General features: G+C 39.0%; 1 protein-coding gene across 2 annotated transcripts in view; it reads left to right on the forward strand.

The window, feature by feature from the left end:
• Positions 1 to 13,074: 13,074 nt before the first annotated feature.
• The window catches only part of PHACTR1 (phosphatase and actin regulator 1), a 259,159-nt gene continuing 245,173 nt past the window's right edge, over positions 13,075 to 27,060 (forward strand). For both annotated transcript variants that reach the window (XM_087930868.1, XM_087930869.1), the window contains exon 1: positions 13,075 to 13,326. In XM_087930868.1, the coding sequence (XP_087786994.1) occupies positions 13,215 to 13,326 (112 nt within the window). In that variant the 5' untranslated portion in view covers positions 13,075 to 13,214. The remainder of the gene's footprint in view (positions 13,327 to 27,060) is intronic.

The raw sequence follows: 27,060 nt of genomic DNA on the forward strand, positions 1-27,060 counted from the left end.
ACAACTATTTTGCAAAGGAAGAAAACGTATAAACCAGAGAAAGGTAAGATAGAGACAGGAATGCTCTTTAAAAAAAAAATACTGTGTACATATCTGTATGTGTCAAAAACACTATACTTCAGAGCTCAACTTTTACCAAAAACGCCTGACAATGTGGTAAGGCTAATTACTGTCTCTAGCATTTTAAAAGCTGTCAGCGTGAAGTCATTTTAATCCTCCCTCGTGAAATCTTCAAGAAATTAAAATGGACTGACTCATTTCAAGCAATAAATAAATATATCTAATCCTCTTGGAATGACCATATTTTTTTTCACCTAGTTGGAATTGTTAACATTTCTTTGCTAATAGATATCTGGGTTGCTTAGAATTTTAATGCGGTTAACATAATATAGTCACCGTCAATACTCTTTAAGAGGATAGCAAGAGGTATTTTAAAAGATGTGTTTTATATACAGAAATGCCTAAAATCTAAAAACCTTCATGATACGTGTGTGTGTGTGTGTGTGTGTGTATTTGGGAAAAAGGTACAAAATGCCTCAATGACTATGCTAAGTTAACATAAACATTGCCTATATGTTCATTACGTTATTTTAATTATTGCAGGGGTTTTATATTTAAAGATACTTCTTTTTCAGGAAAGTGGCTATATCAATTTGGGTAGCTGAATAACTGACCGCAAAATCCTCCAAGATGGATAGTCCATTCAAGATGGATTATCTGCTGGATGTCGATGCTGCTTACCGGCTGTTTTACAGTCAAGGAGCTCAAGGTATTGTTTTGAGATGAATATTTATGCATTGCTCAATGTAAAGACATGGTGGCCCTCTGGTGGAAAAGGCACCAGGGAAAATTAAAGCTCCTTTCTCCAGAATGTGCTGAGAAGTGAAGACATCAAGGCAGCTTGATGTCTAGAACTGTATAAAGAAAATCGTTGTTGTTATTTTGAAATGTGGAAATGCGTTATGTTAAACAGATTGGTAGAGATTGTGAACACAACCTCTTCTTGATCAGCTGTCTTCTTCAAACAGAATGATGGGTGCCTTTCCTTCAAATAGTAAATGAAACAAGATAGTGGTGGCAAAGAGCCAGAACTCTCCCCTTCCTCCCCATAAAAAGAAAAGCATTGATAGACTTCCTGGCCCAGTTTGAAGCCAATGTATAACAATGTATTTTCAAAGTTTAATTACTAGTACGGCTGATATTTTATACCCAATTCTATTCTACTTTATTCTTATTCTATTCTATCCCTAATCTATTCTTATTCTATTCTATTCTTATTCTTATTCTATTCTAAATGATAGACTTTTCCTGGCCCAGATTGAAGCCAATGTATAACAATGTATTTTCAAAGTTTAATTAATACCTAAAAATTAAATGCATGGCTAATATTCTAATTCTAATTCTATTCTAATTCTTATTCTTATTCTGTTCTTATTCTAATTCTATTCTATTTTAATTCTATTCTAATTCTATTCTATTCTTATTCTTATTCTATTCTATTCTATATTCTATTCCATTCCACTTCATCCCATCCCATGCTGTCAGCTTGATGCTGAATCTTAGTAATCAAACAGGTGGACTTTCTCTAGGATGATCAGTCATCAACATGGTGTTTTAGGTTTCTCAGTAGTGTCTTCACTGTTCCTGTAACTGAGTCCGTCTGCATGTGCCCGGACATCATCTTCTCCTCTTTCCTTCCACTTTTTCCAGCATTATGAGCTTATTAAGGAAATCAAACACACACACACACACACACACACACACAATTTATCAAATGTGTATGCCGTCAATCTTGCTAAAAGCATACATTTTGTTTATCCATGTGATTTTCTCAGTAAAATGCAGAAGGGGTTTAGCTTCATGTTCTCCCATAGAGTCTGAAAATTATGCCTTTACTGTTATCGCTAAACTGAGTATATCCCTCAAACATCTTCCTGTCTGCTATAAGGCCTGGTTACCTTTAGTTGGGCAGCTTGGGTGACCATTAAATCTTGAGTGACTCTACTGGGGAGTATCTACTTTAGGTGTAAACTCATGGTGTGCTTTGCATATCCATCCCAGGGACATCACCTCTACGCCAACATGATGAGATACAATAGCAGGATTTGAGTTGGATATCTCTATCTAACTTGTGGAGTACATTTATTTATGTATTTGAAGTCAATAGAAAGTGAAGAAAATGAAGTCAAAATATATATGATAAATTTGAGGTCACCATATTAGCTTTATAGCTAAATAGGGAATTGAATTTTGGCCTTTAATTTTTCATCTCTGATTCTAACCAGTATACTACAATAATTCTATCTGGGTTTGGCTCTTCCAGACAATTTTTAATGATTGATAGCAGACAAAATAGTGGAGAATATTAAACAGGAGGGCTAGTATAATCACACACACACACACACACGCACGCACACACACACACACAATTTTTGCCCTTCATACCATACCATATTTGTTATACAAGGAATATGACAAATATGGTATGGTATGAAGGCAAAAATTAGGTAGTCCTTGACTTATGACCACAATTGAGCCCAAAATTTATGTTGCTAAGCAAGACAGTTAAGTGAGTTTTGCTTCATTTTACAATATTTCTTGCCATAGTTGGTAGGTGAATTACTGCAGTTGTTAAGTCATTAACACGGTTGTTAAGTAAAATCTGACTTCCCCATTTACTTTTTTTGTCAGAAAGCACAAAAGGGAATCACATAACCCCAAGACACAGCAACTGTCATAAATATGAGTCAGTTGTCAAGTGTCTGAATTATGATCATGTGATCATGTGACCATGGGGAAACTGCAATGGTCATGTGAAAAATCAGGAGGTCTCAATGTGGCCCATTTTTGGTCGGCAGAGTGCTGGAGGCTGGGGAGGCCAAAAATGGGCTGCGGGGTGTGTGTGTGTTGGTGTTTGCTGTCCATTTTGGCCAGGAGAGGCACCAAGGGCCAGTTTTTTTATATTTCCAAGCCAGTCCCACAGGCTGGATTTAGGCACCCCACAGGCCAGATCCGGCCTGTGGGCCTTGAGTTTGACACTCCAGTTCTAAAGTCTTTCATCTGCACCAATGTTTCTCATCCTCGACAACTTTAAGATGTGTGAACTTCAACTCCCAGAATTCCATAGAACTCCCAGAATTCTGGAGTAGAAGTCTACACATTTTAAAATTGCCAAGGCGGGGAAACATAGATCTACACCATTCTCTGAACAAAAAATGGATCTTAATTCAAAAGAATTTACTTTTGAGAAACCATGCTTAGCTTCCTTACCGTCCCTCTGAAATAATATTCAGATTGTGATCCATTAAGGATGTCCATCAATCTGGGCAAGAAACTACGGAGAACCAGCCAGAACAAAATAGTTCCCTGGTACTGAGCAGATCATGTCTTATTCCATGGGTTTAAAGGACTCTCTGAAATCATAGTTTAATTCAAAATCTTACAACTATTGAATTCCGTGATTATTGGAATAAGACCATTACCTCTCACGCATTTAGGCTTTGGAAAGTGAGAGTGAAGTATGATAATTTGTCAATTTAATCTATGCTCATCTAACAGGCATTAGTGTAATGATAATCCATTTTTAATAACACCAACTTGTAATAAAATAACTTTAAGGTGGAGTTATCTTTTTTTAGTTCAAGTAACCTGGGTATTTTGCTTTTTTTCATTTTGTATCTTCCCATATGTGGCTTTAAAAGAAAACACTTATCAAATAAAAGTTCTCATACATACACAAACATTTTTACCCTGAAAAATTCCATAGTTGCTACTCAATTTAAATCGCTTCGAAGAAACCCATTCTTAGAAAAAACATGAAGTAACTGACTATACTGCAGTATTGTAATTAAGATATTCAAATTCTAATGTTATAAAATTCTAATATTATAGAATCATATCATGAATACAACTACTAAGACAAAACCCATTCTCTTTCCCATGCTAATAGATTTCTTATAGGGGAAGTTGATTTTTGCTGTTGTACACAGCAAAACTTTAAAAAGACTGTAGTTTGAAGGTGTGTTATCTATTTTACCTGCTTAGGTCACACAGATTCTGCTGTATAAATAAATGCATGTGATTCAAAATAAAATGGGATAAATAAGGCTGTGAATCAATTGTGCAAACATGAGCGAGATATTAATATTGCACTATTAATACACGGCAAGTTGTGTTGTTGCCAAAACACAAAACCACATTCCCAGAGTAAGTCACCATTGCTATCTTTGAAATGCCTATTCTGTCCTTATTAGACTATCTTAACTGAATAACATTAATTATAACTGGATTTAAAGTAAAGAAAATCATTTCTGATTTCACTGCCTTGCCCTCTCCCCAATAGTAGACTGCCTCATCTTTCTCACTTTCTGCCAGCAGGTGGCACCTTAATGAAAAAGGACTGCCTCTTCAGTGTGAATTTTCAACCAGATTCAATAACTGATTAGAGTACTCTTAATTGTGGTTCTTGTTTTACAAAAACAACTGACTAAACTGACTAAAAGAATTCATTTTCTCAATGTTTAAAAAAATGGAGAAGAGGGGGTATTTTCCTATATATAGATTTTCATCTCTTAAGTTCCATGTAAACCTTTTGGTCAAGAAACTATTTTAATAATTGAGAGTCTAACAAGCAATGATCATTTGAGCTCCTAACAAATAATGAAAGGAGCATAGGAACATGTTTGCCTGATATTCAAAGACATTTAATGTGTGGCTCTCGGCATCTTAATTGTCAGGAGGGGAAGAACTGTTTAAAGCAGTGATGGCTAACCTTTTCAGCTTGGTGTGTCGAAAATCGGGAAAAAGTGTAGCCTTCCTCGGGACGTGTGTCACTTCAAGAAGTATCAATAATTTGGTAATATTTGCAGGCCTAATAAAGAAAGAGTTATATTTTTAATATATTTATTAGTTCAAAAAGCTAAAAGTTTTGGAGATTTTTTTTGGAGGGTTTGCATGGTGCTCTGTGAGGATGGTGAGAAGCAAGAACTGCAAGAGCTGCTATGGAGCCAATTAAAGCTTAGAGGAGCTGGAGAGGGGCTGAATGCTGCAGACTAGACATCCAAGCGTTTTACAGTGGGAGAGAAGAAGGGAGAGCCACAAAGACAGAAATGCAGATTTTAGTATTAATTGCACTTACAGGACAGCCACCCGATGCTGCTTATCGTGAGCACTGTGTCTGGTTGTTGTGGTGCAGTCCTCCTGCAATGTTTATGATGGACTGGGCTGGGGTGATCACACAGGGCTGTGAAACTCATCTCCCTGGTCTGCAGGTGCAGGATGTGGGGATTGGAAGGCCACCTTACAGGGCTGTGAACCTCATGGACCTCCTTTCCTCCTGTAGCGTTCCTGAGGTAATAAAACTGACAAACCTCAGTTTATGGCAGTTAAAACTGGTTCTCTGCTGCAAAGATCTCGCGGCAGTGGTGACACCATGCCTCCACGCAACAAGCAGGGAGCAGGGATTGGAGCAGAGCACAAGCAGCCTCTAAATGTGCAGGTTTTCCCCACACCAACAGGCGTGTCAGTCAAAGTGCCTCAACGTGTCATGAGTGACACGCGTGCCATAGGTTAGCCATCACTGGTTTAAAGTGCACTGGCCACAGCAGTTACAGGATTGGTATCAGCAGAATTAAAGTTTAATTTGAGGCTCTCAAATATGTTTTCTGCATCCACACGCTTGCATGCATCTGGAGCAAAGAAGTAATCACACTTTTATTCTCCCAGAATCGGTTCAGTTTATCCAGTAATTGAAAGCCAATGGGAAAAGTCCATGAATTATTAAATACCTTGTAATTTCCAATCCAATGATATTTTTTATTTGAGATTATAGTTCATAATCTTAGAAGCATATGGTGGGCCTGTGCAATGTTTACATTTTGTTTTTACTTCAAAGTTGTTGCCTAATACTGTGAAGGTTTTTGGATTAAAGACCGAAAGGTGTTTTAAGCATGGGCTGACCATCTGCCTGCAATTCTTTAAAGCAGCACATTTATTTTTGGGATTCTGCAACGTTAAAAAAAAGATACCATTACTTTAAAAACCTGCAGGCCGATGGTATGTTTGATTCTTTCAACTGCACATTCGAAAGCACATTTTGAAATCAAATCCAGCCCAGTGCACCATTATACTCAGCGGTGGGATTCTACCAGTTCGTACCTATTCTCTAGAACCGGTTGTTAACATTCTAAGCAGTTCAGAGAACCGGTTGTTAGAAGAAATTACTGGCCTAATCCTGTAAGGAAGGCAGGAAGGAAACATTCTGGTGTTGCTTACAGAAACTGCCTCTCCGTTAACCCTTATTACATTCTTGGCAGGACTCTGGAGTTTTTTTCCCCTCCTTTGCTGGTACTTTGCTTGTGTGGAGTGACCATTCAAAGTTACAATGGCACTGAAAAAAGTGACTTATGACCATTTTTCACACTTACTACTGTTGCAGCATCCCCACAGTCATGAGAGGCCAGGTGTGGAGGTGCGTGCCTCGATGTGAGTGCAGCCATTCATGTTTTATTTTCTATATATTCAGTTATATGAGTTTTTTAGTCAAATAAAAGTGTACAAAATGAGATCAAGAAGTAGGATTTGATTTTATGAATGAAGGTGAATATATGTGTCCCAGGATAAAGTGCAGGATCCTATCTCTTTGGAGGTCCCAGAGGATGGGCTCCAGCACGAGTTTGAAAGCTCAGAGACAAAACCGCTGGTCCTGGTCACTGACTCAGATTGGATCTTGCAATTTGATTTTTTAACTGATAGATGAGTAGCAACATCAAATTCAACCTGAAGATTAGTTAAAATTTGAGGAGGTTCTATTACTTTCGCAAATTTTAAGATCTATTTGGTTGGAAACTGCAAGAGACAGCAATTATTTGTGTTCTTCTGCTTTTTGAATAAGTCCTTTCCCAGTGGCCTTAAAGATATATTGGGTACAACTCTCGTAAAATCAAACCGGTATATCCAATATTGTATTCCATCATCCCTGGAGGCCATCAGATTGGAAGGATTATATTATGACTTCCGAATCCTCAGGCTGGTCACAAAACAAATTTTTTATAGAAGGTCCTACCCATAAAAATGATTTACAGTGCTATTCTATGAATGCCTCCTCAGAAGAAAATCTCATTAACTCCTGAGGAGAGATAGAGTGCCGTAGACTTATAGCTAACTGTGTTCTTTGAGGTAGACATTCACTATCATTTGCGTTTATTACAGAAAGCTTCACTAAGGGAAGAGCAAGTTCTGAAAAGAAAATAGCAACAAATTATAGTGCAAGATCATTATTTAATGAGCACTCTGACTGTCACATAATTTTTTTTAAAGAAAGACTCTCAATTAACATCATGGGTATCCCAATTAAAATTATTTTATATAGATTTCTCCAGGAAATAACTCATTTAAAACCCACTTCAAAAAAATCTGTTTCCCTCCTCTTCTTCCCCTCTCTACAAAGTTCTGAAAAAAGTATACATTATAAATGCAAATTTACTCACATGTAGGGGAGGGGAATGCCAGGTGTCTGAGATTTCTTTCAACTACACATTTCTCCTGAAGCTAAAGAGGTCAAGGTTTCTAGCTTGTTGGTAGAGATATAATTTGACATAAAATAAGTTCAACCCTTATTAGACTAGAATTTTTACCAAGGGGGGAATAAAAGAATGTTTATTTACTTATTTATTTATCTATCCATCTCAACAAATGACTCTGGGCAGAAATTTTTTTTTAAATAAAATAAAAACAATAACAAACATTATTAAAATTAAAAGTACAGGCAGACGAGAAACAATAATCCAAATCACCAACACAACCAAGAAGGGCATCCCTTGGAATGAATGTTCTTGAACAAAAGATCATGAATTCATGAAATAAAATATTATTATTAACAGTAGTGGTAATCAGTAATAGTAATAAAATTAAACTTATATGCTGTCTCAATCATTATATATAATTGCCATTAATCAATTATGAAACGAACAAAGAAGCCATTGAAAAACATGAAATCCTAGGGATCCCCTACATAGAAGAATTAGTTGAAGAACGGAGCTCTAATCCCTCAACCATTATAAGGTAAAAATTTATTTGAACTCAACTCATCTTCTAATGAACATACCCACCTAGCTTTCTTATCAACAGTACTGAACTGGTTTGTCATTACCTCCTGCCAAATGTATTACATCTCATTATATAGATCAGTGTTTCTCAATCTTGGAAACTATAAGATACGTGGCCTTCAACTCCCAGAATTCCCCAGCCAGCATGGCTGACTGGGGAATTCTGGGGGTTTAAGTCCACACATCTTCAAACTGCCAACTATGAGAAACACTGATATACTGTAGATTATACTTTGTCTCACTTTCATACAAGAATTGGGTAGGTGTAGTTTAATGAAAAGAAGGACTAGGAGGAACATGAGAGCACTGTTCCAATATTTGAGGGGCTCCTACAAAGACAAGGGGGTCAAACTATTTTCCAAAGCACCGATAGGCAAGACAAAAAAGAATAGTTGGAAACTAACCAAAGAAAGAAGCAATCTAGAACTAAGGAGAAATTTCCTAGCCGTGAGAGCAATTAACCAATGGAATAACTTGCCTTCAGAAGTTGTGGGTGCTCCATCACTGAAGACTTTCAAAAAGAGATTGGACAAATTGGACATTTGTTTGAAATGATAGGGGTGTCAAACTTGATTTCATTGAGGGCCACATGAGGATTGTGTTTGACCCCAGGGGATTGGGGGAGCAATGCTGGGGTCAGCGTGGTCAGCTCAATGTGTCTCGTGTCGGTGACACCTGTGGTAGCCCAAGCGCTCTGCCAGAGAAAACGGGCTCCCAAGCTCCATTTTCGGCTGCAATGGCCTCCAGCAACCCTCTACCAGTGAAAACGGAGCTCTATGCAGCCCTCCTTAGCTCCATTTTCACTGGCAGAGGCACTATGGGGCAGTCCTTCACTGTTTCCAGGGTGGCCCTGTGGGCCACATCTAAGTATCCTGTGGGCCGGATCCAGCCCCCGGGCCTTGACACCCCTGATATAGGGTCTCCTGCTTGAGTAGAGGGTTGGACTTCTAGGCTTCCGAGGTCCCTTCCAACACTATTATTTTATGTTCCATGTCCTACATCTTGGACACACTGCCTACTTATCATATGAGAAGGATGCCAGCCAATGATTTTGCTTTTCAGAGAGAGTTAGGTCCCAAGAACAAGGCAAAAGCAGAAAAGTTAAATGGGAATGATCAGCTAACAAAACAAATGCTAAAAATAAAATGTGACAGAAATTAAGCCGGGGGGAGGAGGGAGAGAAAGATTAGGCATAGGATTGCCTTGGCAAAGTAGAAACTGTGGAGACCAGGGATTAATAATTGATTTCTAACAAGAGCTCTTTGACAATAGGCCTGGTTCTGAAGTATCTCTTCCAATGTGCTTTTCTCCATACAGGTATCAGGATTTCTAGCTGATACCCAAAGGCATAAGATTGAATAGATTGATACTGAATATTTGACTGTTAGGTTGGAGTATCAGGCCTTTTGCATTAATCCAATGCCTTTGCCCAGGGATGGGATTCTACCAGTTCAGACCAGGTCTATAGAACCGATTGCTACGATTCTACGCAGTTCAGAGAACCAGCAAATTGCACCACTGGCTGGCTCTTCCCCTCCCCACCCTCTCTGCTCAGGAGGCTTTCCTGAGGCCCTGTCAGGGGTGTTATTCAGGGGGCTGGCGGAGAGAGAAGTGTCCTGAGAGCAGAGCTGAACCTTCCTTAGGATTGAAGCTTCTATTTTTCAGTGCAGACTCAGGCAGCAGATTGCAGAAAGGTCGATCTGGGAGTGAAGCTGTGATTCTGCAAGCAGCTCAATCTGCCTGTCTGCTTTGCCTGATTTTGGGTAAAAGTTGCTCTTTTTAAAAATAAAAAATTCAATCTTTATATATATATTTACAATATTTACATACAAGCCACGCCCAGCCAGTCACATGACCACCAAGCCACACCCACAAATCAGGCCACGCCCACAGAACCAGTTGTTAAGAAATTTGAATCCCACCCCTTTTGCCTTTGCCCCTTTTGGATTCTTCTATAATATATGTATAATTACACATTTATAAAATACCTAAACATTTACATTTTGAAATGTTAAGTGCCTAATAGATCCATTTCCTTGTGGTTGTTTGATTAAAACAGCTGTTTATGTTTAATGGTAATAGTTTTCCAATTTTCACAATGCCATCTGCCCCAATGTCTTTATGCATGTGATAAATACCCACACGGCATTATTTGATGAAATGTATTGTTCTTGCAAATTGGTTTTGGAGTCTGCAAGTGCCTACATCCATTACACTCCACTTCCTTGCTGCACCAAAAACAAATAAATACACTTGATGTCTCTGAGCCTAATCAGTGTTGTTCATGAAAGACATCAAGAATCTGCTGTGGGCTAGTACAGGTCTCAACTCCATATGTGCATATCAAACAAGCATTTCTTGGGCCCTAGATAAGGACTTTAGTATGGATTATGCTATCTGTTCCATTGTGCAGGTAAGACAAAACTTATGATGCAGAGTCTCCTCCATCATTCTGGCATTTTTACATGTTCAGCCTAGAGAAAGACTGAGGGCCAGAATCTTGCTTTACATTGAAATTTTATTTATGAGCTACTTCAAGAATCAGAAAGATGTTCCTTGGGCTCATGCAGAAAGGTAATATCAGAATCAGAAATGTGAATATATGTACTGCATTTCTCATTATTCTTCTCTATTCTGCATTGATCAGAAGGCACTTTCACTATTGTGTCCAATCCTGGGCATGATATCTGAGAAAACCAAAGAGGAACAACTAGTACAGGGGTGTCAAACTGGCGGCCTGCAGGCCAGATGCATTACACACAGGCCACACCCACTTTGGCTCCGTGAAGGGGGAAAACATTGTGAAATGTCATGTGATGGCAAGTTTGACACCTGTGAACTAGCATGATAAAGGAATGGACAGCCTAACAACAACAACAATAACAATAACAATAACAATAATAGAGCCAGAAGGGTGAAAATGTATGAGGAATGGCTGGGTACATAGAGTGCACAAGGTTAAGATGGGCAGCCATATAAACTGAAATGAATAAATAAAGGTTTGGATCAGGTGAAAGAAAACCGGGAGAGACACAGCAGCCATTTTCAAGAATCTGAAAAAAGCAGAAGATGGGGCAGAAAAATGGATTAGTAGTGTTCCAGAATATAAAACAGGAAGCAATGGAATCTTTAAAGACAGGAAGTAGATTTTTAATGGTCCCCAGGTATGAGGCCTATGAAATAGACCCAGTGAGGAGACCAACTTCAAAGGAAGTTGAGAGCTTTACTTATTGAGAATACAATTAATACAAAATCTTGCAAGCCTGATTGCATTTTACACCCCCTCCCTCTTATACAGGGGTCCCCAAACTTGGCAACTTTAAGACTTGTAGACTTCAACTCCCAGAATTCCTCAGCCAGCATAGCAATTCCTCAGAGAATCAGGGGAGCTTGCCTGCCTCTCTCCTGAATCCTGTCTTCTTTTCCCAGGACTGACAGGACCTTTCTGCTCTCTTTGCTTATGTAATATTGTAGTTCTTGCCTAGTTCCCCAAAAATCATCTCCCAGATTCTTTACAGCAGGAGACATTGCCTCATAGTAAGAGATGTTCAAAAATGGAGCAAATCCTTCAGGAAGCAATGGATTTCCTCATTGCTGATGTTGTTTGAGTAGAAGTTAGGATGGGGGCATATGTTGGGGTGCTTAAGAGTGGATTCCAGGGGATTAGAGTCTCCATGGCCCTTTCTAACCTTTACAGTTTAGGATTATGTAATTCCACTAGAAAGATCTATAGATCTAAGATCTATAGTAGAACTATATTAATATAGTTACTGAAACAGCTGCTGAGAACAGTTTCTCACACAAGGCAATGTTGTTTCCTGCCTCCCAGTAAAGTCTCATAAAAAGTGTTTATTTAATTTATATGGTGTCCATTCCTGGAGATATTGAGGGCTCCAAAGTGATTCCCTGAATGTACTTTGTATAGACAAATTATTAATCAACTCAACCATTTTTAAAAAATTTATCATTGTTGTTTGTCCAAATTCTAGGAGCGCTTGAACTTTTTACTACAAAGGTGTTTACTTTGCTGTGTCAACTAATCATATTTACAATTATTCATCATTCAGCAAAAATCGAGAGAGAAGAGGTTTTTTCCTTGTAACCTCCTATGAACTTCAACTCCCAGAACTTTGCCACCAAAATGGACATAGCTGTGAATCCTGGGAGCTGAAATTCACACAAGAGATTTATGACATTGCTGTCAAGAAGACACTCCCAGCTGTAGACCTCAAAGTGTGTTTGGAATCTGAACTCCAAAAACTTTGTTGACGTTGAGGATGGAAACACCAAGATTTAGAATTCCGTCCCCTCATTCTTGCCTTCTTCTTTTTTTTCTTTTTTTTTTTTAAGAAGTGCTGTTCAGGTCATGCATCACCCCAAGGCATCCATTTTTTGAAAACACCATAATGACCAAACACTAAACCTTAAAACATAATTTTCCAGCTGCAATAAATGGCTTCACCCTTACACAAAACCAAGAACCTGCATTCTACTTTAGTGCAATCTGTGATCCCTACAGTGTGATGTGCAGTGTATGTGCTCTGTGTGTTTGTGTGTGTAATCCGCACAGAAAGAGGTTGGTTCACCTGATGCATTGGGATGTCAAATGGTGTTTTCTCAGCTGGCTTTTTCTTTTTCTTCTTTCGCTGGCTGCTTCTCTCCCCTCTACCCAAATGTACAAGGAAGCAACCAAGCTTCTCAATGTTGGATCAGCAAATCTCTGGGCTTGAATGAGCCATTCTCAAGGGCCCCTTTTTCTCTGCAGCTTCCAAGCAAAGGGCTAGGCTTTGTTCGGTTGTGTAGGGTCCCACGTGGAGCCTCATCCGCTTGGCTCAAAGCTGCCAGAAGGTGACAGGGCAGGGTTTCCAGCTCAGCTCCAATCCAGAAATCCTTAACGGGTTTTCCTTTTCTCTCCCCATCTCTCTCTCTCTCTCTCTCTTTCTTTTCTTCCCTCCCTCCCTGCCTCCCTCTCTGTGCCCCTGCTCCTCTCTTTCCTCTCCTCCTCCTTTGCCTGTGCGCCCTCCTCCTCCTCTTTTCCACCCCCCCACCCCTCCCGTTGCTCCCTCTACACCAGCTCGCCGGGCGACCCTGCTCACTGTACCCACATTAATGGCGGCTTCTTCCGAAGAGGACATAGACAGGAGACCCATCCGGAGAGTTCGGTCCAAGAGCGACACGCCTTACCTAGCCGAGGCCAGGATCTCCTTCAACCTCGAAGCAGGTGAGTGTCACCTACCCCGCCTCCAGCGCAAAGCCCTTATCCGCACCCCCCCGCACCCCTCTTCAAGCCGAAAGCGGCGGTGGCTGCTGCTTCTGCGCTCCCCCGCCCTCTTTGTGTCTGCCGGGTTGTGGGGGGGGGTTGTTGGGGGTGTGGGGAGGAGACCGTGCTCTTAGTGCAGGAATGTGCCTCCCTGACACGTCCTGGCTGTCACTCACACACACACAGACACACACAGACACACACGCGGATGGCTTTTTTCCCCTCTCCTCCTCCTCCTCCTCATCTAGATGCTGGTGTAGTACAAAGCACGCGCGCGCGCGCGTGGACACACACACACCCAAATAGAGAGGAGCCTGAGAAGTGCTTGAGTGAAAGTCTGACGTTTCCTGTCAGTATCTGGAAGCCGGTGGAAGTGATCTCAAACTTCATAGGATGAAGAAACACCCCCACCCACCCCTCCCCGCACTGGTGCTCATGCCAGCTATGGCACTGGCACTGTCAAGCTTGCAGTTTCTCTCCTACCCATCCGCCCGCCCCTTGCTCTTTCTGAATGCTCTTCACCCCTTCCTCTCTTTCCTTCAGATGACGCACTTTCTCATGCCCTCCGATTTCACCTTCTCCCTCCGGCCTTTTTTTTTTTTTTGCCCCTCTTCAGGTCTTCCAAGGTTTGCATTCCCCCTTCCTGCTCACAGTCTGTTCGCTTCCGGATTTCCTTTTCAGTCCTGCTTGCAATTTTCCAGCTCAAACTTCCCATTGAGCCCAGAAGCCTGGTTTGTGACCCCTCTCATCTAGGTAGGAGGAAGGGGTCGAGCGAGCGTGTGATCCCTCACACCTGAAGTTTCTCCAGTTAGGAAGGGCTGTTTTTTTCCCTTCTCTTCCTGCTTTCCACACTTTCTTCCTCCTGGTGAAGGACCCCTTACTTTCTCATTTGGTTTTCCTAAGTTGGTCCTCCTCCTACCAACCACATTTCAAACGGTTACTGATTATTCATGCAGTGGTTTGTACAATTGCTCATGAAGATAATACACTGAACTCTTACCATGAGTGCCTTTTGTCACAAGAAGGTATGAAACATGAAGTTTTATCTCTGCCCTTTTAAGTTCATATTAAAGATACAGGGGCGGACTCAGTGAGACATGACACCACTTTGGGCCAGTGGTCGTGCTCTCCTCCCCACCGCTAACTCATTCTTCAGCCCTTTCTTACCATATTCCTCTGGCTCACATTAATTTAGCTCACTGATTTCATTACCAATGTCTATTTGTTGTCTTTATATTTTTCTTTCTCTTTAACGCACATCGGCTTTTTCTTCCATACTAAGAAACCTATCCAAAATTTTTGTTTGAAATTTGGCCCTGTCTCCGGACTTTCCTGATACACTTTAGTCCAGATCTGATTATCAGGTCCACGATTTAGCCCTGGGTTAATCTAGTTCCTTCAAGGGAAATATTTCCCCTTAATACCCGCATCCCAAGCTATGCCGCCTTGTTTTCCCTCAGTTTTCCCTCTAATACTGCAGTTTTCAATCCTAATTGCCCTCTCCTGTTACCTGTTCTTTCCCCAATTCTGAAGCATGACTAGAGAAAGGGAAAGCCATGTTTGCATACTGAGCTCCAGTTTGCTTTTTGAAAATGTTACCTATACATCTTCCTTGAGAAAGAAGCCACGGAAACCCAACATCACATAACAATTGTTCAGCAAAACCCAATGATTTCCCTTAATTAAATGTATGGATATTGATATCTCAGCATATCTATCTGCTGGAATGATGTTTCTCAACTCCTTAAAACATTGCCTGGACCAGAGCCAATGGTTTTATAAATATGGTCTGTGCTTTTGCATCTCCATGGCATTGCTCACACTTTGTATCGAGGAAGATGTGAAATAGGAAGAGTTCATACATGTTCAGTTCATGTTCTGCGCAACATTGGTCTTGCAATGCTGGTTTACTTGTGACAAGTTTACTTTAATAGCCCAGGAACTGAAAAATGTTTTGGATTACTGAGGACATATACTGATGATTTAAAAAGTCAGAGGATGAAGGATATTGTATAGCATGATGGGATGGGCATAAGATGTACCATTGAAAAGGAGATATTGCATGGTTTCAAAATTGCTGAATGCGTGGTAAATAATTTTGTCATAAAAGTATTGGTTAAAGAAAAATAATCTTCTGCTATTACCTTACTTTATAACAAACAAAACACAAATTCTACCATTCTACATCAAACTTAATGGATTCTTGCAAGTGGATTTAATTCTAACCAAAGATCAAAGGTTGTGTCATTGGTCTTATTTAGAAGCATCTGTATTCACAGAGTTATACATTATCAATAGAACACTAGAGATTGTTTTCATTAACCCATCTTGCATTTCATAGAATCATAGAATCATTTGATGCCTGGAATTTAAAAATATGGTATCAATTGGTTGCAAAGCAATGTTTATGTTAATGTGCAAACAATCTAAGAAATATGCTTGTAGTGGGCATAAAAGGTAAAGCAAGATTGCCTAGCCTGGATGAGGATGGTGATTTTATTAAGCCTAACTATGAAGAGAAAAGGTGCAGTGTGTATCCTTTGGATCCCAAAAAGAAATACATATTTTGAATTGGATGGTGGTAGAGGTTGTTTTTACTCATAATCCACAAGAATAATCCTGCAATTGTTGTTAATATTTACACAGGCTATTTGCATTTTTAAAAATATAAAATGTTACTTGATGCTAAAATTACAGGGTTTTTTAAAATTATGCTATGAAGATATTTGTAGAATAAGATGGCATTTTAAAATTAAGTATCGTCGAGTTTTGTCTTTGTCACTGCTCTTTATAGTTTCTCAACTGGAAAGTCAATTGGACAATTCTTTACATGCCAATAAGGTGTATAATAAAATGTTGCAGTGTGGAGTGTCCTGTTGATTCTAGTCCCTGAAATAGTTTGCTATGCCCTCCTCCAAGATGTTCCATTTCATCTCCTTCCCAATTTCTTTTCTCCCTTTTCCACTTCGATAGTATTGTCTGACCGTTCTGCCTTCTCTGAGATGGTTTGGGGATTTTCTTCCTTTAAGTGGCTCCCCACCCTAAAGATGTGTATTTCTGCAAATCCGGAAATCATTCAGACCTGATGAGGTTGGTCTCCTCTATGTGGGGTGTGCCATTTTGGCTCTGGCTTGCGAGCAAAAGAGAAAGGCAGGAACAGAGTTAGGAGAGGCGGGCGCTGTTCATTTCAGCATAGTGCTGAAAATGATGCCTGTGTAAAACAACGAAAAGGTACTTTCCGGTGAAGAATTGTTTTTAAAGAGCTACATATTTATGGACTGTGTTTACATTTATGCCTGCCTTTAAATGCACCTGGAAGGAAGAAAATAAATCATTTGTTTTTCGTTTTAACATTGCAAACAAAGCTAAAATAGTTCTCGAAGTATTAGAAAGACTACTTCCCTTCTCACTTAATGCATTTATGATTACAGTCCCTGCCACTCAATTGCTGGTTGCATTGCTATATTGCCTGTCAGCTGCTGCTTCTAGGATTCCTGAATGTGGTCACTGTTTTTGTTGTTAAGACAGCAGGTGGAATAAGCTGAATCATAGAACAGCCCTTGCTTATATTTGTATTTGATCAGCTAAATAATCAAAAGATCCATATTCCATATTCCTTGAGAAATGGCTGGGGACTAACAGTTTCGTTAGCTCTTTGAGCTGAAAGTTATTAGTATTTTTTAGTTATTGAAATATGTAAAGCCAAGCATGTAGTTTGGGAATAACCAGAATTTGGTTTTTTTTTTCTCCAGAGTAATGCAGTAAGAGACAGTTTAACTGTCCTTCCAATCAAATTAGACTAATGATTGCATTGTTTCATTGGATTACATTGGCTTACATCGGGGGGGGGTCAAACTCACATCGTCATGGCAGCATCACGTGATATCACTCGTGATACATTCATGTAGTTTTCACTATCCAATCTAGACTAGCATCCTAATGTTCCCTAGATATCTCCCATTCAGATACTAACAAGGCCCAACCCAGTTGGATATGGTATAGTGCCACTGGCTTTATGGGATTCTACAGCTCTAAAATTTCTACACATTTCCCAAACTCTCATGCTGGCTTCTCTAAATTTGAAGAGAAAAATCTTGTCCATCTGAAGAGAATTCTTCTTGACAGCTTTCTGTTAAAACACACACACACACATATGTATACACACACACATAGCACAAGGTATTTACTTTGGGCAAAAAGAAACAATGAATACACATACTGGATCCTGTTTTTAGCGTTCCAAGATCTATTGTTGTTGCAAATTTGCAAGCCAGACCTGGGGAAGTTCTGTTCCATGTTTGCAGAAACATTAGGATCTAGTGGATCATTCTGTAATGGAAATTGGGAGCTCCAGTTCCTCTATCCCTAACTTCCCTGAGAAGACAGAGATGGTCTGCAGGGAAACTGTTCAGCTGAATGCGGTGACAACATTTCACATAATTGATAATTCAGTTTACATTTGTGCAGAGTATTGTAGCTCATTAAACTGAGTGCAGTTGAGATTCTGTACATCTACTCTATCACCACAGGAATGGAGGGAGCAGATCCAAAATGTGCATTTTAATCTCCCTTCAAAGTGTAGGTTTTGCAAGCCCCCCTCCCCCCCCACCCCTCTTTGCCTGGATACAAATATAGCTAACACTTATTGATCTTCACGGGAATTAGAAAGGATAAAACTTTATTAGACGCAGAAGCCAGAGTCCCAAGGGGAATTCTTTCCTGATCGGTTTTTTTTTTTTTTTAGGGTGATAGAAACACGAGTTCCTTCTTTCATTTTTTTAAGGAATTATTTAAGGTAGTCTTTGATAATATAACCCTGCTGGGTCTGCTTTCATTTACTCTGTGGTACAAATATTGTACTTCAGCAAATATTCTGGGATAAGCCTTGGTTTTTAGTCATTATTGCCTGCCAATCAAATTAAAGAATTTAAGTGGTCCATGTGCCAAGATGATTTGGGTTTTTTGTCAACCTCATTAAAGACTCTGTGCCTGTTAGTCCACAGCTAGGCATGCTAATAAAATATATTATTTAGTTTATGCCAGGAGGAATTCTACTCTTTTTAATATAAGTGATCAAAATAATAACATGGAATTAAATCATTTAGATAAGAATTATCTAATATTAATTGGCTCTGTATGAAACAAACAAAGAAAGGTAGGCCGATTTTGGCAATTTTAAATGAATCCTTAAACATTTCTGTACTCCCTGATCATTTAAACTGAGTGTCATGCCCCTGTCAGAATCTGACTCGGAGGACAAAGCCAAACAGTTGACAGGGAGTGGGAGTGTGGCTCCATTGGCTGTGAAGAAACTGGGGAAGGGCAAAGTCCGGCTGGGCAGAGCAGAGAAGTGGTAGAACAAGAGAGAGGGAATTCAGAGGAAGACCCACGCCCACCCCCTCTTCATCCTAGGGTATGCAGGGAGGAATGGAGAAGAGAGCAAGGTGGGTTGCGTGGCTTACGGGGAGGAAAGGGACCTGATTCCCTTCATTAACTGCAGCTGGGAACACAGTGTATAAAAAAGGAAAATTGCGTGCAGCAAGCTGTTGGCATCAAACGTGACTTTATGTTGTATTGTGGTGGCTTATCTGTGTTCCTGGCATCTTTCCAACTGTGTGAGTTTTGCCATACTTTCAAGTCTGAAATTCCTTTTTCTGCCCTGTCAAATTAATTACTTCAGTTTGGTTTGTTTGGATTTTAAGTTACAGTTTGTGTGTCCCTTGTTTTGGATTGAATTTTCTACAGTTAAAGGCTGTTCCTGGGAGAGTTTTTCTTCAGACAAAGGTAGCCTGGATATTGGGAGCAAAGTTGGAGATAATGAAAGGACTATTATTGCTTATTTGACTGTGTTGCCTTTGTGCCACGCCCCAGGTCATTACACTGGATTGGTCTTGTTATAAATTATTAATGCTTTATTAATTCATCTCTGTAGCTCTTTTAAAAGAAATTTGAATAGATTTGTAAAAATAAGGGGGGGTTCTCACTAAATGATTAAACATCAGTGGTTATTTTCCCAAATGTTTGTCTCTGACTTATTTTCAAAACTTAAGTATGCAAGCCTTGGGAAAACATTCCTGCACGAAGTTCCTTTGCAGGTTCTGTTCAGAAATTGTGTAATGTGGTTTGTTTCCAATATGCCTTTTGCTTTAAATAGGCTTGCAAATATCGATGTAGTTGGCTTTCCCTTGATAAAGCCTTGAATTCTTAGAACTCATCCAGAAATGTGTAGACCTTGGAGCTCAACATGCATATTTGAGAAGGAGGACCAAGAAAACTGACTTAAAATACCAGTTAATAGAGTTTGTTTGAATTGGTAATTGCTTCCAAACATTAAAAAAAAAAAATCTATCATGTTGTGTACCCAAACTCTTGTGGGCGTCTTTTCTCAATTTAGTAGGGAGATCCTTAAGTGATTTTTTTTTGATTCACCTACACATATATCCAGAAATTAGAAAATGTTGATATTATCCTTTCCAACTAACACATTTTATTAAAATGTGTACGTTTTTAGGAACTACAGCTCATTTTATCAGATGCATAAAATGGCTAGTCTGCTGTAGAATTTAAAAGAAAGTTTAGTTTTGCAAATGCAGGTTATATAGGTGAGTTAGTTAGATCACAAGGATCTTAACAATAAACAAGTGGAATGTTTTGAAAGCCCATTCCGTTGTTAATGTATTTTGAAATTGCCGAAACTTTTTGATATATGTGAACACAACACGCTTTGCTCAATGGTGTAGTAGTTAAAGAGTATTTTTTCCAAAAAGGTCACTCTGCTGCAGACCTCCACTAGCCCTTAACTCCATTTCTCAAATTGGTTCTTCCAGCTTCCAAATTCCCCTTGTTGTTGCTGAGAATTCCGAGGCTCAACACTTCTGAAGGCGTACCGATTTAGGGAAGGAAGAATAAAATAATATTTATTTATTTATTAAACAGGTTTATTTAGCGGCCTGACTACCAGAAAATAATTCTATTTAGCAAGAATAAAAATAATACTTTGTTTGAAAACCAAAATACTGACAACAAAAAACAATACTGATAACCTGGTAAAACTCACACCAATAAACCAAACCCAACATGCCAGCTCCACCAATGCAAGTACTCCTCAACGTACGACCACAAGTGAGCCCCAAATTTATATTGCTAAGGAAGACAGTTGTTAAGTGAGTTCTGCCCCATTTTACGACCTTTCTCACCACCGCTGTCAAGTGAATCACTTCAGTTCTCAACTTAGTAACGCCGTTCTTGGTGAGTCCAGTTTCCCCATTAGCTTTGCTTGTGAGAAGGTCACAAAATATGATTACTTGACCCCCGCAATCATCATAAATACATGCCAGTTGCCAAGCATCTGAATTTTGATCACGTCACCGTGCTTTGAGAAAACTTATTTAAAACCTAAATTGAATTTAGCTTGTCCCTTCCCAAAGAACAAGGCTGTCTGTTTGCCCTAGAATATCTTAGTGGCATGCCTACATTATAATAAACATGATGAATGATAAAATGTAAACCATCAATTTTAGTCCAACTCTTAGGCTGCTGTTATGCATAATTTATAATATAATGAACTTGTAGTTTGATAAAGAGAAGTCTCTTTAATTGTGCTTTTACTTAACCAACCCTCTTGGTTACTTGTGCCTCTAAAAATTATTGCCTTTGGCAATTGGATTGAGAAATTTATAATTGTTTGTTGAAGTTTTCCCAGTGGGGCCACATATAATTACTGCATAAACACCGACAAATGGGAGTTAATTTTTGTAAACTTATTTTCAAGTCGGGTTAAAACTGTATATGACAGAACTGAAAATCTGAAGGACAAAGTGGGTAATTCAGAAATAACATCTGGGTATAACCAAGTTTATACTGTATAATGGCAGAGAAATGAAATATAGCTTGTCCATTTATTTTACAACTGTAAAAATGACACTTGGAGTATGTTTGCCTTAATAGATGTTACAAATATTGGTTCACTTCGAACTAACAATATTCATCAGCTAGGACCAATCCTGTCAGAGGGCTTTTTGTTTTTTTAGTTGAAACTGACCGATAGAATCTGGATTTTTTAATATCTTTTCTTCCTTTCCTATCCATCCCCCAATTATGAACAGTGCCTCACTGATAATATTTTATGTAAATAGACAAGCTAAAATGGTAAAGGGGGAATCAGTGTTTAAATGTAGTTTGATTTGTTAATTAACAATCCACTCCCTGTATCTCTCCTTCTGCATGGCTCGTTTTTTTTCTTGGCTCTACTTGCTTTTAATTATAATTTAAAGAGAACAGAACCTAATTGATATTTTCACTGAAACACAGAAGGTTTTGTCCAGATTCATGAAGGAAATATAGATATAGATATGTAGATATAGATATATATGGTATTCAGCTTTGTTTGGGTATTTTCCCATGTCATTATAGTTGTGCTTTTAAAGTTGTAGCAACGTTTCGGCAGAATCTCATCTGCCATCATAAGCCTGATGATGGCAGATGAGATTCTGCCGAAACGTTGCTACAACTTTAAAAGCACAACTATAATGACGTGGAAAAATACCCATACAAAGCTGAATACCAGACATGTAAGTACCCGCGAAAACTTAAGAATATATATATATCACCCAACTTTCCATCTCTGCTCATAATTAAGATACTGCCATTATAATGAAAGATGGCTGAAACAAGTTAACACATATTATCATTTAAAATTTATTAGAGTTTCCTGGCCAGCATTAGATGTCTGACTCTGATCTAGACAGTTTTAGATACAGTATGGAGAAAGCAAAACTATTCTTTTTTTTAGGCAATTCCAGAGGAGGCTATTAAATGTCATGGTGTACTTCTTTATTTTTATTTAGTTTCTTGTTTTAATGTATCAGATAGAAATCCTCTGGGCTATTGTATGCTAAAATATTATTGAGGAGGAAAAAGGTATAATTCATGGAAAAATACAGGAATATTTCTGTTTTCTTTTATCAGTGATGGGGGAGCTGAAAACTCCCTGTATTGCCAGTAGCCAAATACTTGTGATTTTTAACAGAAAAGGACTCCAACATACCATTTGAGAATGACCAATAATAAATAAAAACAATGAAAGTACAGGTAGTCCTCAAACTTACAACCACAACCAAGCCCCAAATTTCTGTTGTTAAGTGAGACATTTGTTAAGTGAGTTTTGCCCCATTTTACAACTTTTCTTGTCACAGTTGTTAAGTGAGTCAAGAATAGTGTTTTAACAAATGACTGCAGCGGTTAAGTTAGTAACATGGGTTACTAAGTGAACCTGGCTTCCCCATTGACTTTGCTTGTCAGAAGATCTCAAAAGGGGATCGATCGCATGTTTTTGGGACACAGCAAAGGTCATAAATATGAGCCAGTTGCCAAGCCTCTGAATTTTGATCACATGATCATGAGGATGCTGCAAAGGTCATAACTATGAACAATGGTCATAAGTCAACATTTTTCAGCGCTATTGTAAGTTTGAATGGTCACTAAATGAACTGTTATAAATCGAGGACGACCTGTATATATTAATAGGAGTTTCTGTACAGGTCTTGCAAATATGAGGATGCAAGTATTGCGGGGATAAGACCCATGCATGCTGGTCTCTGCAGATCTTACCTCTTGGGATGCTCCTTTAAGTCCACAGAGGGCTAATTAAGTTCTTCCTGTTGACTAGACTATTCCTCATCTGGTGATCTCCAGAGGTATTGGGTACAATTCCCAGAATTCCTATCTTTCATCTTACAGAGAGAGACAGAAAGAGAGGCAGAGGAGAGTGAAAATCTGGAAGTTATCCAACACAGCTAGGGGACTCTAGAAAGAAAGGAATGTAAAGAAAGCAAGGATTTATTTTTTAAAAACTGAGTCGTTTGTTAAAACACTATTCTTGACCCTAGAATCATGATGTCTGTAGGAATTATTTTACAGGAAGCTTTAAGATTACTTATTTATTTATTTACTTACTTAACCAATCCCTACCTAAAACCACATTGCCAAAATACAATATCCTCCAGTGAGCTAAAGTCATTAGGTTTTTCAGTGGGGAGAAAACCAAGTGATACATTGCATCTTATATAGGTTTATCCAGGGGTGGGATTCAGTTTTTTTAACAACCAGTTCTGTGGCTTAGTTGGTGGGTGTGGCTTGGTGGTCATGTGACTGGGTGTGCATGGCCAACTCGACCTCACTCATGTCAAGGGGCGCTTCTTTTCGCCTGGCCTCTCATGACAGTGGGGATGCTGCAATGGTCATAAGTGTGCAAAATGGTCATAGGTCACTTTTTTCAGTGCCATTGTAACTTTGAATGGTCACTAAATGAACTGTTGTAGGCCAAGGGTTATCGGTACAAAAATACAAAAAGCTTCTTTGCTTGCAAAAAGCTGCCCTAAATACCAATCATTAGATTAAAAATACCTGCAAGCCAGAGTTACAAATCAGGCAGGTGCCAGAGCACCTTGAGGAATGAAAATAGTTAAAATGCAGTGATAACTATCAAGCAGCCATCTCTTGCTCATAAAGTGAGCAGAGAGGTTATGTAAGCTCTCCAGAAAAAGCACACCCAGGAAAAGTAATCCTTAGATCCATTTGCACCACTTAAAGCTGATCTCATTCACAAGATATCCTAAGGAAATCATCCAGATTTAAGGAAAGATCACATGCCCCCCAGAAAGGCAATAAAAAAATCAGTGCCAAGCTTTTATCCTGCCTCTTGGAAATATACCTGAAAAGGACAGTGCCAGATAGTACTAAAGCAGTGAGGAAGACCCCCTCCCCAGATAGAAAAAGAAATCATGAGGCAGGAAAAAATTCAAACACAGTACAAATAATTAAATCACAACAGTAGCTGTTGCTTGTTGAAGCTGAATAGGGAAAATTATCCCATCAATAAACACAGAATTAAACTTCACCAAGCACAGAATTAAACCTCATCAAAAACTAGTTTTAGACCAAAGCTCAGAAAGAATATATAAACTCACATTTGAATGTCAGTTTTTCTAGCTAGCCAAGAAGCCTTGCTGAATGTCACTCATCTTGATTCCCTGTCATTAAAAGTTTTGCTTCATTATTCAATTATTTCTTCAAAGTGCTGATTGTCCAGGGAAGTATTTCCTCCCAACAGCAGTGTAAAAATCTCAAAACAACCCTTCTCCTTTAAGAAAGCCAAGCCCCCAAACCTCCAGAGAGAGGAAGTCTAGGCTGTCTGCCAAGAATGTAATAAGGGTGGGAAAAAACAAAAGGAGATTGCTTCTAACTACCAGTTCTCCCAACTGCTTAGAAAGTTAATAAGGGGTTCTATAGAACTGGATAGAACCGGTAGAATCCCACCCCTGGGTTTATCTAACCTAATTTTTAATCCCCAATAAGAGGAAAACTAGGTTTAAAATCCCCTTATTTCAGAAGAGATTATTATTCCTGTGCTTCTTACGCTTAAAAAAAAGCACACGCGATGTTAATTGTGCTGTTCCAACCTTTGAAAAAATTGCTCATTCATGTAACTATATCAGCTTGAAACAGTCCTCATGAGCTGAAGAAATTATCGTATGTCGGACAGCTATGTGCCTGGAAGGTGTTTTGCATTTAGCAGATTCCAGTTTTTAATTTATGATGCTATAAATTTAAAAAAGATGGAGAGTAGATGATGTATTTCATCGGGAATTGATTGGATTAGTCAATGCCATAGTTCAATTTATGCTTGAGGTTTAAGACACTTAAGGATGGGACTTGTAGTGGCTTTCCTCCCAGAGGCGTTTTGATTTCATTTTCACTTTTAAATTGCCCCCACCCAAAAAAAAAAGTCCACAAAAAATTAATCATGCCCTTTCCGTGATATCACTCTGTCATCATATGGCATCTAGTGACCTTCAAAAATGAGGAGACTAAATACCCTTGATCTCCTTTCCTGACTGAGTAAACTTCGGTAAAGTGTATCCTGTATTCATAGCATAATTTGAAGCTAGTTATAAAGGATCCTCTATACTGTTTGTGCAAAGAGTTAACATCTATAATATAATGATATTGTCATAAGCTATAGAGTCATATGAGCTATATGTCAAGTTATATGTCATAAGAGACTCCTTCAGTCTCTTCTTTCCTAGTTCTTTGTCTTAATTGCTTTTTAGTTACTTTTCCAACCCACACTTCAACTTGAGGAGAATTTTGTGCCCCTTCTCTGATAGGATGACAAAAAATAAAGGAACTCGGTCAAACAGTGATAAAAGAAGATGGCTTAAGGCATGGGTGTCAAACTCACAGCGTCATGTTGCCATAACATGATGTATCGCTATTTTTTTCCCTTAGTGGAACTGGGGTGGGTGTGGCTGGTGCGTGACGCATCTGGCCCATGGGCCACCAGTTTCACACTCCGGGAGGAAAAGGAGAAATTTCAGTCCTGCAATGGATGGAGCAGCTAGAAAATTTGAATAATCTAAATGGTGAATGAAACTGCAATTTTGCATCAATAAACTCTTGCCTTGAACCCTCCCCTCTACCAAAATGCTCAATAACATTCTCACCAGCCCTTCCTTTGCTGATTGCAAATGATTCTAGCTGGCTGCAAAGGTTAATCAGGTACTTTTGTTGCCTTTCTGGCTTTGTTTAGAAATTCAGGAACAAATTTCCCTTGCATTAAGTGCAGAACTCTTGCACTAAACTGTGACTTAGCATAAAGTAGCACTGAGACCATGACTAAGGATTGCTTCTGGCCCTCGTTTAGCACAGGCTGACTGTAGATTGGTGGTGCAATTCTAACTCAACTAAGAGCGGGAGCTGAATATTCAGAGCTTTTGATTTGGGGATACCTGGTGTTATAAGTAGAAAGGACCCACCAGACCAAAGCCTTTCCATTATGAGGAAAGATCCCAAGACTTTTATTTATTAATTAGTCTGATACATCTTCCATTCATTTTCTCTGTTCATTTCTTTCCTGTTGGATGTGAGGCAGAGAGAAAGCTCTAGGTCTGGATTATGAGTTGGAAATACCATAGCTGTGATTATGACTTTTTTTTTCTCTCCATGGAACTGTTTATCTTTGAAAGAGACTTGCAAAGTTGGGGCTTCTTTTGACTGATCGATATGTAAAGTTTTCCTGCTTCCTCCCTATCCTGCTCCGTTCCAACTAGAAAATCCCTTTGAACTCTTTAAATTGCTAGATATATGCAGTATTTTGGTTTAATAAATAGCTAAATACATAAATGGATAGCTATGGGTTTAATAAATAATTAAGGCTTGGTCCCTGAGCCTAAAAAGGTTGGTAGAATCGGAAACAACAGACACAACATACCACTTACTTCACAAATATGCTGATGGTGACCATAAGGGTTGGTAGTGTGCCTGTCAGGGTGGCTGTGTGGATGTGGGTGGGTGGGTGTACGGGGGAGTCTGTTTATTTTTCTTTGTGCTTCTTTAATTTTCCTTGCTGAATGCTAGGGAGTGTGAATCAAGTACACCAATGTTCTTTCTTTTTAATCAAAGGCATTATTCTCCCCACCCCACCTTCTTGTAAAACTGTTGTTTGGATGTATTTATGTGTATCCATAAAATCAGTTATTTCAGCTTTAACTGCCCTGTTTCTAGAGTTTAACTATTTCTTTCTTGCTACAGTGTCATTGGTGCTTTTACACATTTGTGAAATCTATCTATCTATCTATCTATCTATCTATCTATCTATCTATCTATCTATCTACCTATCTACCTACCTATCTCTGA

The sequence above is a fragment of the Pseudonaja textilis genome, chromosome 3 (genome assembly GCF_049901715.1).
Source record: "Pseudonaja textilis isolate UNSWEBS1 chromosome 3, rPseTex1.2, whole genome shotgun sequence".
Classification (NCBI taxonomy): Eukaryota; Metazoa; Chordata; class Lepidosauria; order Squamata; family Elapidae; genus Pseudonaja; species Pseudonaja textilis.